Source organism: Sebastes umbrosus, chromosome 4 (genome assembly GCF_015220745.1).
Source record: "Sebastes umbrosus isolate fSebUmb1 chromosome 4, fSebUmb1.pri, whole genome shotgun sequence".
NCBI classification, from domain to species: domain Eukaryota; kingdom Metazoa; phylum Chordata; class Actinopteri; order Perciformes; family Sebastidae; genus Sebastes; species Sebastes umbrosus.
In genome coordinates this window covers 5,015,823-5,028,963 of record NC_051272.1, presented here as the reverse complement: position 1 = coordinate 5,028,963, position 13,141 = coordinate 5,015,823, and the positions used below count along the sequence as shown (strand labels likewise).

The following is a 13,141-nucleotide window of genomic DNA, read 5'->3' as shown; positions in this document are numbered from 1 at the left end:
TAAAAGGCTGCCTTATGCTACACAGTCAACATCAGTTTATTATGAGGCTGCAGTACAGCTTCTGGGGCCACTGGGGGGAGCACTACATCACACTTCATCTCCACACCGCTGCTGAAACAAGGTCCCTCCAAACCTGCAGTTCTTCACTGCCTTTGCCGAAATGTTCTCAATTGTAATTTCAAAGAAATTTATCTAAATAGACAAACAAATTAAATGTAAACTAAGACCAAAAATAAGGAAACTAAGGAGTTGAAAAAGAAAATGAGTGAACGAAAGGAGAGTAAAATAGGTAAAGTTTCAATTTACCTTTTCGTAAAGGAATAAATAAACGTTTTTTCTTACCGATTGGAGATTTAAGGAGATGTATAAAGCTTTATCATTTTATCATTTGACCAATCTGATAATCTTGTTTCAGGGCCCCATACCAATTTGCTTATTTCATCCGAAACCTCAAGATAATAAATTTAAGCTCATAATAATTTGAGCCCATAAACTAAAAAAATAAAATGGAAACAAAAGTAAAAAATCAACCCTTTTATTTGACCGTAGTGGGCCAGTGCAAAATAAACCATAACATTTACAGCTTCCCTCCCTCCCTCCCCCAATTACCAACTTCAACTCCATGATTAGAGTAAACAGCTCTGCGGATGCTCTCCTCTCATAGCCCGTACAGGACATCGTCCATCACATGGGACAGTCGTAGATGTGGATGGCGCGGTCATCTCCGGCCGAGATGATCTTTGAGCCTTTGCTGTTGTATTTTACACTCCACACCTGAAGACAACAGGACGAAAATGGACGGGATTTGAGTCGCGTATGAAAAGTGCAATTCCATAATCACAAAAGTGTCCACATTTTGTGGAAAAAATATTACACAGCTTTGTAAAACAGGTAATAACAAAATGAACCTTTTGAAAAACAGGATCCTCAAAAGTTGATAATGATGCTAAGATTGGTTAGAAAGATCTACATGGATTTACAGCATTATACATTTTGTTCTGCTACTGATCAGCTGCATCAAAGACTGAAGAAGTGTAAGGCAGTTACAGTTAGGATTTGGCGACATCTAGCAGTACCCCTCCGCTCACTCCTCCTTTTACAAGACTGCGGTAACGTGAGCCATTGAGTGCAAAACCATGGTGACGTCGTTCACCTCGCTCAGAGGCCATCCTTAAATATATAACACTACTTCAGGAGCAACAGAAGTCAGATGGCGGCTATCATGGTTTTGCACTCTTCGCAGTTTCACAAGTGTGTCAGAGAACTACGGTGGCATTCAGGTAAAAAATGCGAAACTCTCGAGCCAGTGTTTTGTTTGCTACTTTAGAAATGTAGCAACATGGCGGAGCAACATGGTGGAGCAACTTGGCGGACTCTGAAGAGGACCTGCTCCCTATATAGATATGAAGGGTTCATTCAAAGATTCTTAGTTACCAGTGATTATACACTAATGAAAACATAGATACGAATAATACATTTCATTTCTGCTAAAAGATCCCCTGAAATGTTACACACTGTTCCTTAAAAGCACACCTGAACAAAACCACGCAGGTATACAAGTTAAAAATGGAGCGGTCACGGATGCTACTCTGAGCTTTTTATAAGCATCTCAAAAATGCAATTTGATCAGAAACTAAGCGGTGCAAGGAGCTGAGAGCTCAGCAAACAAGGGCTGAAAAATGCTCTGAATAGAAGAACCCAAGCAAAGCTGAACAAATTAATTATCTCTAAACCGTCCCTGTAAATGTTCTGGTTTTTGCCGTCATTTCACGATGACTAACAAAAAAAATATGGCCGAGTCAACCGCCTCCGATCTCCTCTGTGAGGAGCCGTGATATTTCATTTAGAGGCAAACAGATCAACCTCCCCACAGGCGTCTGCAACCAGGGATCTAATGACAGCCGGGTTTATTGGTTTAGCCCGAGCTGAAACGTCAGAGAAGGGTCATGTGAGAGGCCACTCCATGACATTGGCCATATTGATTCCCCCCCACCCAACACATCAGCACCTACAGCAGATGGATTTTCTCACTTTGAATCTGATTATAAAACACACTCGGTGAGGAGATTCAGGGTTATCTTTTGTTACCTGGTCTTGATGGTCGAAGAAAGTGTTGATGCACGCTCTGGTGCTGGCGTCCCAAACCTTCACACTCTTGTCAGACGAGCTGAGAGAAGCAGAGGAGAGAAGACGTGTTTTAACAGTTCATCTTGGCTGACCTGCTATGTTTATTTTGGCAACGTGAACTGGAAACTTTGTCTGAACTTTGTCGGTTTCACACAACGGGTGTGAAAAGCATGGGAAAGTAGACGACAGGAAAACACGTTTGCTTTTGTACACTGACAGTCGAGTGCAGATGCTCACACAATTATGTTTGTTTCAGGTCTTTCAACATTTGCTTCAGGTGGTAATATGCAGCTTTTATGCCGAATTCAGACCAGGCAGCGGCAAAGTGTGGTTTGCCACAATAATTACATGTTCCTGCGGCCTTGAGGCGTGTTCATGTGTTTCAGGCGGGAATACATTCTTTGTAACACAGGTCAACATGTCACAGGAGTCACAGATCTGTTTACGGATTGGCTGCAGGTCCTCTCTGGCCGCACTTTGCAGCTAAAAGTTAAACTTTTCCCAACTTTTGTTTGGCCCCACTCCGCCACAGAATCAAACTGCCGCAGCTTGTTGAACTTAGGAGCGGCTGCCGCAGCTTTTCATAGAAATTGGATGGCAGTTTGTCGCAGTTCGCACTTCACCGCTGCTCTGGTGTGAATTTGGCGTTACGCATCAGCACAGAAAACTATTCCTCTGTTTTGTAGCAACCTGAAGTGGTTTTGAATTTGGGGTGTTTCCATTGTACCTTGAGACAAAGTGGGTGTTATCTGGGGAGAAGGCGACATTAAGAACCCAGGATCCGTGTCCACTCAGTGTGGCGGCCAGGTTGGCATGTTGCCTGTAAAACAATAAATGACAGTTTAAAACAAATGCTTCTTTCTTTTGTCCTTCTAGTGTTTTATGTTTGTAATTTGTAACATCTTTAACACTCATAGAAACAGAATGATGGTGCACCCTTCCTTGCCCTCTCTTGTTCTGTGTATATATTTAATTTGACATTGTATAATGCAGTTCTTTCATGTCAAAAGAACCACAAGCTGATCATCAGGAGGATCCACGAGCTGCCGGCTAAACTCACACGTCATATATTTTGATGTAGCCGTCGTCGGAGGCGGTGACCAGGAGCTGGGAGTCGGGGGAGAAAGTGAGGGATCTGATGGGCATGGCATGACCTGAAGGGAGACGAGACAGTCAGTCAGTCAGTCAGTTAGCTTCCTCACTGAGGTCTTAAATTTGAGGGATCTCTGCCTCCTTAATACTAAAACATATTTGACAAACATATGTACAATATGTATATGTTGTATTCATTTGCCAGTATGTGTTCAAAGCTAATTTCCTCAAGACTTATATTCATAATTTACGTTATGATTGGCCTCATATCTTTAGTTTTAACTTCACTTTTCATGTAAAGACGTTGAAACTGTCTTTACATGCCTGTCAGATGCATTCTGGTGCTAAAAAGATCAATTAATTAATTAATAAAATAGTAAATTAATTGATTATTTGTTTAATTAATTTAAGTAATTTATCAGGCAAAAAGGAATTTGAAGACATCACCTTGACCTCTAAGAAAGTATGGTAGGCATTATTCATTATTATAATCACCAGTTGCAGCATTAGAGCTATCATTTATTACCTAAATAATGAATATTAATATTTGAACCTACCTTCCAGTGTGTGGAGCAACTTTCCAGTTGCGATGTCGAAGATGTTGATGATTCCATCGATGGCGCCACTGGCCAAATATTTTCCATCAGGGCTCTGAGGGGGCAAAGACATGAGACTGGATGAGCTATGGCTGGTTCTTAAAGCCCTTAATTTAAAACGAGCTTTGGACCTGAGCAGACGGTTAAGAGTTAAAAGAATGATTAAGAAGAAACACAAATCAAGATGAGTTGTTGTAAAGACGAGACAGCGATGTCTCCACCCAGGCGACCAAAAAGGACATTTTATGGTTCCTTACGTAAGCTATGCTCAGGATGAATTTCCCTCGAGTGTCCAGAGAATATTCTTTCTTGCCACTTTCCACACCGAAGATGTTGACCTTGCCATGATGGCTTCCTGTGGCGATGTGTTTGGAGTCTGGGGAGAAGGCGACCGACCACGCGTCAACTAGAGAGGAGAGCAGACAGACACAGAGGGAAGGTTGAACACATCAGACTGATTCTGCTCAAGGATGTTTATTTTAACGACGCTGTCTACAGCAAACACAACCTTATTAATGCAACGTGTCACCGAGTTCAAATGTCTTTTTTAATGTGTGCACCTACTGTGTTTTCTAAAGGTGAACCTATGTGTCTCGTCATTAAACCTACTTTCTGCTCTGTTAATCAATCTTGAGCCAATAAACTAAATATTATAACGTAAAAAGAAAACAAAGGTTTTACAGTAACAGGACTCACTTCTGAAGACTCCAAATATACCAAAATACAGTACAGTCCGTCCCAAGAGAGGAAAAAAAAGGTCTTTAATCCAGTGACCCAGACCAACCACTGAGTGAAACAGAGTGTCACTAATGGAAGGTGACGTGACATTAGATGAAGTACAGCCTGGTTCCAAATCCACAACAACAGAGACATTTCAGGGTGTGGGGTTCAGAGTAAAAAATAAAACAAGCTTGCTGTGCTACACAGCAGAGCAGACAAGCTGTCATCCCCTGCAGGTTTGTTTTAATACTAACTGGGTGACAATTTCCTTTGTAGTGACCTTATTCCAGCCTTGCTGAGTGCTACAGTAACAAAACAGTGAATGGACACTCAATACAACACAGTAAGACCATATTCACAAGGTCAAATCAGCTACCTTTTTATCAGATCTATGAGTCTAGAAGCCAAGTTATACACTATATGACTATTCTCTATGTCTGTAAAAAATTATAAAATACTAGAAAGTCTCATAAATAAGCATATTAGTCCACTCCCATATTGATAAGAGTATTAAATACTAATACTAGGTTAATTTTGAACAGATAAAAAAATGTGTGATTAATCAATCACAAATTTGTGATTCGCGATTAAATATTTTAATCGCTTGACAGCCCTAGTAACGACGAAACCCAGCCAAAGAAATGAACAATAGGGCTGATGATTATTTTTAAAATAGATTATTCAGACGATTATTCTCACAAATGGGAATCATCAAATGTTTATTTTTTGCTTGAAAAAAAAAGTTGATAAGTTAAACGTAAGAAGCAAAACCACAGGTGACATGAATTTAGGGCAAAAGCTGTCTTATTCAAAATCTAATAGAAAATCACAGAGAAAATATAATATTAATTTAATGTTTTTATCTTTGTTTTATTTATTTGATTCTATATACATTTTATTTTATTTCTTTGGCTGTGACGCACTTTGTGACTGGTGTCTGTGAAAGGTTCTATATAAATAAACTTTGCTTGCTTGCTAATTCAGACGTCAGATTTAGTATTATTATTTATTGTATATTTATCCAGGATAGTCCCATTGAGATTAAAAATCTCTTTTCCAAGGGAGTCTCGGCCAAGGAGGCAGCATGAAAGTTTCACACATAAAAGCACAAATAAGACAGATATAGAGCTGAGGGGAAGCCTGATTTCTCTACTCACCACCCAATACAATTATTAATCAATAGAAAATGTCAGTGATCCTCTGAGGCCCAGTCGTACCTGGTCCGGCGTCCACGGACTTGATCTGTTTTCCAGACTCCAGGTCCCAGAGACGGATGTGAGCGTCGAGGGAGCTGGAGGCGGCGATCGCTCCGTTGTGACTGATGTCCACTGACACCACGCCCAGCTGGTGGCCCTCCAGAGTCCACTGCAGCTCCAGCTTCTCATCTGACCTGCAGGAACAGAGTGAGATTATTCAGGCACGTCAGGTCGAATAAACTCAATTTTTAAGCCAAAACAATCTACCCAGAAAAAAAGAAATATCTACAATTCAACGACAACCGTGGAAACCGTCTGACCTTGATGTGAAATTATTTTCTCAAGTTAATGTTTATTTCTGTATCACATTCAACAAAAACTTATGAGAAACTGGGTGATAGAAAAGACAAGAAACAAAACCTATAGTGACAGCGTGACACCCAATTATATCACTATCACAGATTCTTATTCCTTTTAATAACCATACGCTGTGAAACGTGTTGATTTTTTTTATTAAATAAAAGGATGTCAAACTATATATGTCTGGCCCTTGATGTGATTCTCATTTCCTGGACATTGTTATTTCTTTATTTGTCAATTTTTATATGGCCTTTAAAAATGTACAGGTCTAATCTCCCCTTTGCTTTAAAATTATTATTATTACTATTATTATTATTATATTTGTCTGTTTTTTGTACATACTGGTAATCTGTTTTACTGTTTCTGTTTTATGTGAGTTATTTTTTTTAAATGTAAAAGATGTTTTTAAAAGACATAAAAAAATTTGGTGATTATAGAGAGAAAGAAATCTAGATGTTAACTAATGGAGACAATGATGACAAAAGAAAAAAAACAAATATAATATTGGGCAAGAAAACAACATCAGCTTGACAAATGTCTGTCAGAACGATGTATTAAGTGGTATTGCCATGTGGAGGTGCGTTAAAAAAAGCACTCACCATTTCCAGACTTTCACCATATCATCTAGTGAGCCGGTGACAATAGTATCCGACCCATCCGCCTCACTTTTACCCCACGCTGCCGTCCAGATAGCGTCATCGTGTGCTGAGAGGAAACAAACCACAAGTTCAAATACAGATGATAGTGTGAGTACAAGTGATGTTTAATACCTGAAACTAGCAGGGTGGATGGAAAAAGTATTTAAAGGATAAGTCAGGCATTATTCTATATCTTTGTTCTTATAGACAAATCCCATGAAAACACAAAAAAATATAATTTGTTAGTATGATTCTGAATACTTTCTGACTTTCCTGTCCTGTCTGTGGTTCTCAACCCCAAGCCTGTTAGTTAAAGAAGATTATAAATATAAAGTTTCTGTTTACAGAAAGGCTTTAGCAAACGTTACTCAAAATGGAGTAAATTGTGCATTAGTGCATCTGGACAGGGGGGTCGGGAGGTGAAGCTGATTCCCGCCGGTCATGATTCCCCCGAACGGACTAAGACTGATACAAACACTCTCACCCTGGACTCTGATCCTTAACTGCACTACAAATTAACAGTATACTTGCATTTAATTTTGCACTACTTGCACCATGTTCACCTCACTAGATTTTACTTGGCTACCACTGCAAAGCACTTCACATTTATATATGAGTAATATTACCCCACTTATTTTAAGTTATTGTTTATAAATATTGTACAGTTCTTTTGCTCTTTTTTGCTGACAGCTGCTATAACAGTAAAATATCCCACTGAGATTAACAAAGTACTGCATCAATCTATCATTAATACACATTTGGTTCTCTAGAGAGTGGCGGATGTGGGATTGACTCAAAATAAATTACAGTAAGAAAGAAGTCTTTTAAGGGATTTGTTGACAATAAGAAAAATATCACTATCACAATATATTGTCTCCTTTTAGCAATTTGTGGCAATTACGCGTCTTGTGCTGGCTGAAATACAATAAGATTCGACAACAACAACAAAAAAAGGAAAAAGTAGTGGTAGTAGTTCTGAATAACAGAACTTTCTGTGGAAAATTACTGGTAGTTTAATTAGTTATAAGAAGAGTTATAGTTATATACAGTGAAATTTGTTTGTCCATGTTTTAACTCACCGTGTTCTTGCTTGAAAAGAATGCTGTACTGAAATAACCAAAACACACAAGTTTACTGTTAATCTTTCAGCTTTTTTTCACCCAGAAAACAAACAAAGTGAGGAAATGTGGGAGTATTTAAATTGGTTGCTTACTTGAGTGCTCATGTTTTTGGTCCTGGGACTCAGAGAGCCAGTTAGATTACCTCACTTAAACCTGAAAACAACATTAAAGTGTGTTAGTTAGTTTTGACAAAGCAGGACATTTTCATTCATCTGTCACTAGAATAGAATAGAAAGCTTTATTGTCACTGTATTAAATACAACGAGATTCACAGTTGCCACTTCTGGTCAGTGCTTTAAAACAAATACTTGACAAGACTAAACTAGGCAGATAAAACATATAACAGGTAAAACACACACAGTTATAAAGCAAATAAAACAGCTAAAGTAGATGTCATAAATAAATATAAACAGAAGTATTACACTAGAGGTATAAAATATAAAAATAGATGTAATGTAAACAGAGGTAATTGCACTTGTAAAATAGGTAGGGTAGATGTAATAAATAAATATAAACAGAAGTGTTACACTATATATTGTATATATACACTGTATATTGCATCAAGGATAACTAGCTAGCTAGTTTGAAATACACACTATAGAGCTTATATGTGTAGAGCTCCAAGTTAATGGAAGAACAGACAAATTAACAACACATAAAACCGAATATTGACAGCAACATATCAGAGGATAAAGCTGCTGAACTACTGCGGCTAACTGAAGCTAGCTGAGACTAGCAGCTGCAGGTTAACGCTGCAACAACAGTTTTGCTGTTTTAACGTCTATAAGATTATCTGGTGATCTCCCAGTTTACAGGACTAACTCTACTGACTATAGAGTATCTAACTATGATATAAAATGCGCTCACGAACCTTCAAACCTCCTGAAAAGACGTTTTATTCAGTTTCTGAAGCCCGCTGATTTACATGTGAGACGCCATGGCAACATTTGACGTAACTTCCGCTTTTCCGTCTTCTTCGTTTGTTTAAAAACGGTAGGCGAATAACACATGAAGCTCGCTATCGCCAGCAGCGGACCTGTGGAGGAAAAGAGCAATTACTATTAGAGATGAAAAAAATATATTCGAAACGATTTATTTCATTAAAAAACACTTGTAGATTTTTATCTATCTTTTGTTGTTTTTAATTTTTTTTTTTACTTGTGTATATTCTTTTAACTTATTTATCTATTTTTTATATGCAATATTTTTTTCCTGTATCTATACTGGCTTATTTTCCATTAATATTAGGTTTGTTAAGTTTCTTTGTACCGAGAATGTTATTAATGGGGACGTTTGTGAATGTTTGTTCTGTTGTTTCAAATGAATAAAAAAACAATAAATAAAATATTGAAAAAAAAAAACACTTGTAAAATGAATAATTTAATAGCCCTTTGAATTAATAATACAGTTAATTTTGTTTTATTGTGTGATCAAGTGATTACAAAACAAGTGAAGACAAGTACAGTGACATATAAAAAAAAAAAAAGCTGTTATACAAAGAAAGGAGACAAAAGCAAACATTTTTTTAGCTAAATATATACAATAAGACAGTTAGATAGGTGTGAGGGAGAATCAACATGGGCATGGTAACAAAAAGTATTTATAATAAAACACCAAACAAATGTGAGAAACATATATTTGTGAATGAAATAACAAAATAACACAGTGAGACAGAGAACTGGAATTATTACGGTGTTGATTAGCCAATAAAAATCCCAATTGTTTTATGAATTATTTTATTGATAGCCCAGTTTAAATTCAGTTACATTGAATTAGCCTCATTATAAAGATTGTTTTACACACAGTTACAGCTTGTGTGTAAAGAAGATATTTTAGATTTTTTTTAGCGACTCATAATTAGCCTAATATCTGACCGTAGATGAGTCTTCAAGATGTTCGGGAGTTCCTGTTTGTCTTGACTACAATAATAATGGCATAAAGTTAAACCTATATGGTGCAGAGAGAAAGGCAAACCTGAAGAGTAGGCAGAAAAATATTCCAATATTCTGACAGTTGCTGCAGCAGCAGCAGTCTGAGTCAAGATAAAGTTTCAAGAAAATTATTCCAAGTCGAGGAAAGCAAACACAGCCAGTGTGTTTTAAATAACTCCTGCAGTAAAGCTGAAATGGGCAGTTGTGTTATAGAGAAAAGACATCAGTGTGAATCTCCTGACAGCCTGAGTGAAGAAGATGAGAGATGTCCTATTTAGAGCCCTTTGAAGGTGATCATTTCTACTCCAAAAGCTCAGCATCTCACCCAGAGATTTATTCTCGTTGGGGTGAAAAAGCATTTAAAATACCATTGGAACCATCACAGGATGCTAAAACCCTCCATTAAAGCCAATACAAATAAAATTAACTATTTTTAGGGTTGGCAGATGGAGACATAGCAATTGAATTCAATAAAAAAAAAAAAAAAAAAATCTTGAACAAACTCAAAGATGTAATAAATAAATAAATAAATGAATAAATAAATAAATCTGTGGAACACACCAAGTGGAATACAATTTCTTTGTTTAAAAGTCTCTCAACATAAACTTGCTGCTGACTTCCACCAGTATGGTGATTAAAACCTCACTAAAACACACTGTAATGTAGTGTAAATATTTGTTTAAATACATTTTTAAGTGTTTATTAATGCCTTTGTTCACCATTGTCCTATGAAGCATCTATAATTGCTGTATAAGCAGTTACCAATTGTGCATTTTTTAAGTAGTTATTGTTTATAAAGTATTTCACTCTGAGATGAGCATTGTTATCCTGATTATGAGGAGTCCGCCAAGGCCTTGTCAACACTTTGTCCCTTTATTTGTCATTTGTAAGTAGTATATAAACATTTAATAAATGGTTATTGAAACCCATTTGCAATGATGACAAGAAATACACACAGTTAAACAAATCAATACAAAACGAAAAAGGACAATACTCGGTGAAAACAATTGCACACTAAGGGGAAGTGGTTTGAGATCATCAATATATATCGTCATTATAACCTACTATAAAAGCAGATGTAAGTGTTTATTAATGAATTTGTTCCCAACTATAACTCCTCCTGTGCTGTGGGCACCCATAAGTGGAGGCTGGTGTATAAATGAAAGAATATGAACATAGTGAAACACAGTTGTAATCATATAAAATATGTCTTCATGGGAGAAGTTACTATTGTTGACAAATATAGTAATAAACACTTAAAAAATATCCTCATAGCTGCGTATAACTACATTACTGAATATTTACATGTAAATGTTAAATAGGGGGACTTTGGGTAAAGTGTTAACCAACAATTCTTTCTTCCAGGTGACTGTTTCACTGCCAGATGAAACATTTTATTTGTGAACATATAAACCACTTGTAGAACTGCAGACGGGCTCGGGCAAAACCTGTAATGGACTGACTTATGTTCCGAAGGCTGTTATATCAACATTTTCTGTAATGTTATTGTACTTTTTTCATACATAAGTAGGAAAAAATCTCCAAAAGCAACTGATAATGTCAAGTTATCCTCTAGCTTCAAAATTGTACATGTTTGAAATTTGGATCTATTCCACCAGCCTCGACTGGAATCTATAATTTCTTCTTCAAGCACTTGTATTTTTCCTCTTTGTTGGTCCTGCAGGCAGAAACGATCATCGTACTGCTATTTTCAGACAAGTGATTCATTCGTATTTTCAGGGAAATAATAATAATGTTGGGTAATGAACCTAAAGTAATGACATCAGCTGCAGACTGCTGAAAGCAGAGCAGGACATCTGTTGTCATTATAATCTTTGATATGACAAAATGAAGAGAGCAGAACAACATAAAACATCCATCTATCTATCTATCTGTCTATCTATCTATCTATCTATCTATCTATCTATCTATCTATCTATCTATCCATCTATCTATCCATCTATCTAATCATTCTGTTTGTAGATCATATCGAGGTATTACTGTAGAGAACATGTTTCTATTTTTGCCTCAAGACAAAAACAAAATCTAAAATGTTTCTTTTTGATTAAAATATGATTCTATAATATTCTTTAAATAAAAAGTGCCTCTGTGACTCTTTTCTGTTCTTTAAGAACAGCGTGACACAAATATGAAATATAACTGCAAGATTAAAAGTGGCAGCTCCTTATGTAATCATCATTTTCCTACTTTTGGCTTTTAAATGATCAGTCTAGAGACTGATTATGGGATTTGGTCCTGGCACGCTGTGTCAATGGAAATAAAAATGACTGATCCAAGTGTCTGTTTCTAAGAAGTTTTGAGTCATTTAAATCTGTCCTGTTGGAAACTACAGTATTTTCGATCCAACAACCTACTTAAATATTACATTTGTGAAAAACTAAACTAAACTAAAAACTAAACTAAACTAAACTAAAATATGTATGTATGAATCTATTTCTTTATGAAGGAAAACATTAGTTTATTAGTAATATGATAACATTAACAGGTTTAATAACATTTTGTATCCATTTAAAGAGAGACACTTTGCTAGATTAAACCAACGTTCATATTCATAATCAACACTGTAGTTTTCTTCCAGCACTATGCTGCTAACTGCACTCACTGTGCAAACGCAATTCAAAAGCTCCGCAGAGTGAAAAACTCTAAATGATCACATTGATTCCACTTTACATAATAATACAAACTAATACATAATTAATACAATACAATGAATACATAATAAATACATGCTTCATTGTTAAAACCTGAGGGGGGAAATCAACAAGAAAACATAGAGATGATTTATTATCGGTTCAACAAACCATCTCTTTGATCCGTGTTTGTGTTGCAGGATTATTGGTTTGAGGCTAATTTAATTTTAATAAAAGTTTTCCTGTAATATATTGAACCTATCTAGTCAACAACGCAGAACAAAGAATAAACTTCAACACTTTGAAGGTAGTTGGACATTTACTGTAAATCCAGAGAATGCCCCTAAAGGATCACACTTCACATAATAATACATAATTTATACAATACAATGCAATATGTTTGTAATAAATACACATTTCGCTGTTAATGTCTGAGAGGAACTAACAGGGAAACATCTAGATTATTTATTTATTTGTGCAATAAAGCAACTCTTTGATCTATGTTTGTGGTTTTGGGGATTACTTTTTAGGCAAATTTACTGAATGTTTTAATGTCTCGCCATTATTTAGTCAACAGTGCAGAACAAAACAGAGAAGAGACACGCCATAAAATACACAATGAACCAGTGGTGGAATGTAACTAAGTACATTTACTCAAGTACTGAACTGAAGTACAATTTTTAGGTAATTTTCTGCTATTTTATACTTC

General features: G+C 36.2%; 1 protein-coding gene across 1 annotated transcript; it reads right to left on the bottom strand.

Annotated features, from left to right (window-relative positions):
* Nucleotides 1–519: 519 nt before the first annotated feature.
* On the bottom strand, nt 520–8,818 carry wdr61 (WD repeat domain 61). Its single transcript, XM_037767370.1, has 11 exons — nt 8,722–8,818; nt 7,943–8,003; nt 7,809–7,836; nt 6,691–6,796; nt 5,753–5,925; nt 4,073–4,221; nt 3,777–3,870; nt 3,188–3,281; nt 2,855–2,947; nt 2,089–2,167; nt 520–774 (listed from the first exon to the last, which is right to left on the bottom strand). Exons 2-11 carry the CDS (start codon nt 7,952–7,954, stop codon nt 685–687), a joined length of 918 nt encoding a protein of 305 aa, XP_037623298.1. The 5' UTR covers nt 7,955–8,003; nt 8,722–8,818; the 3' UTR covers nt 520–684.
* Between the last annotated feature and the right edge of the window lie 4,323 nt (nt 8,819–13,141).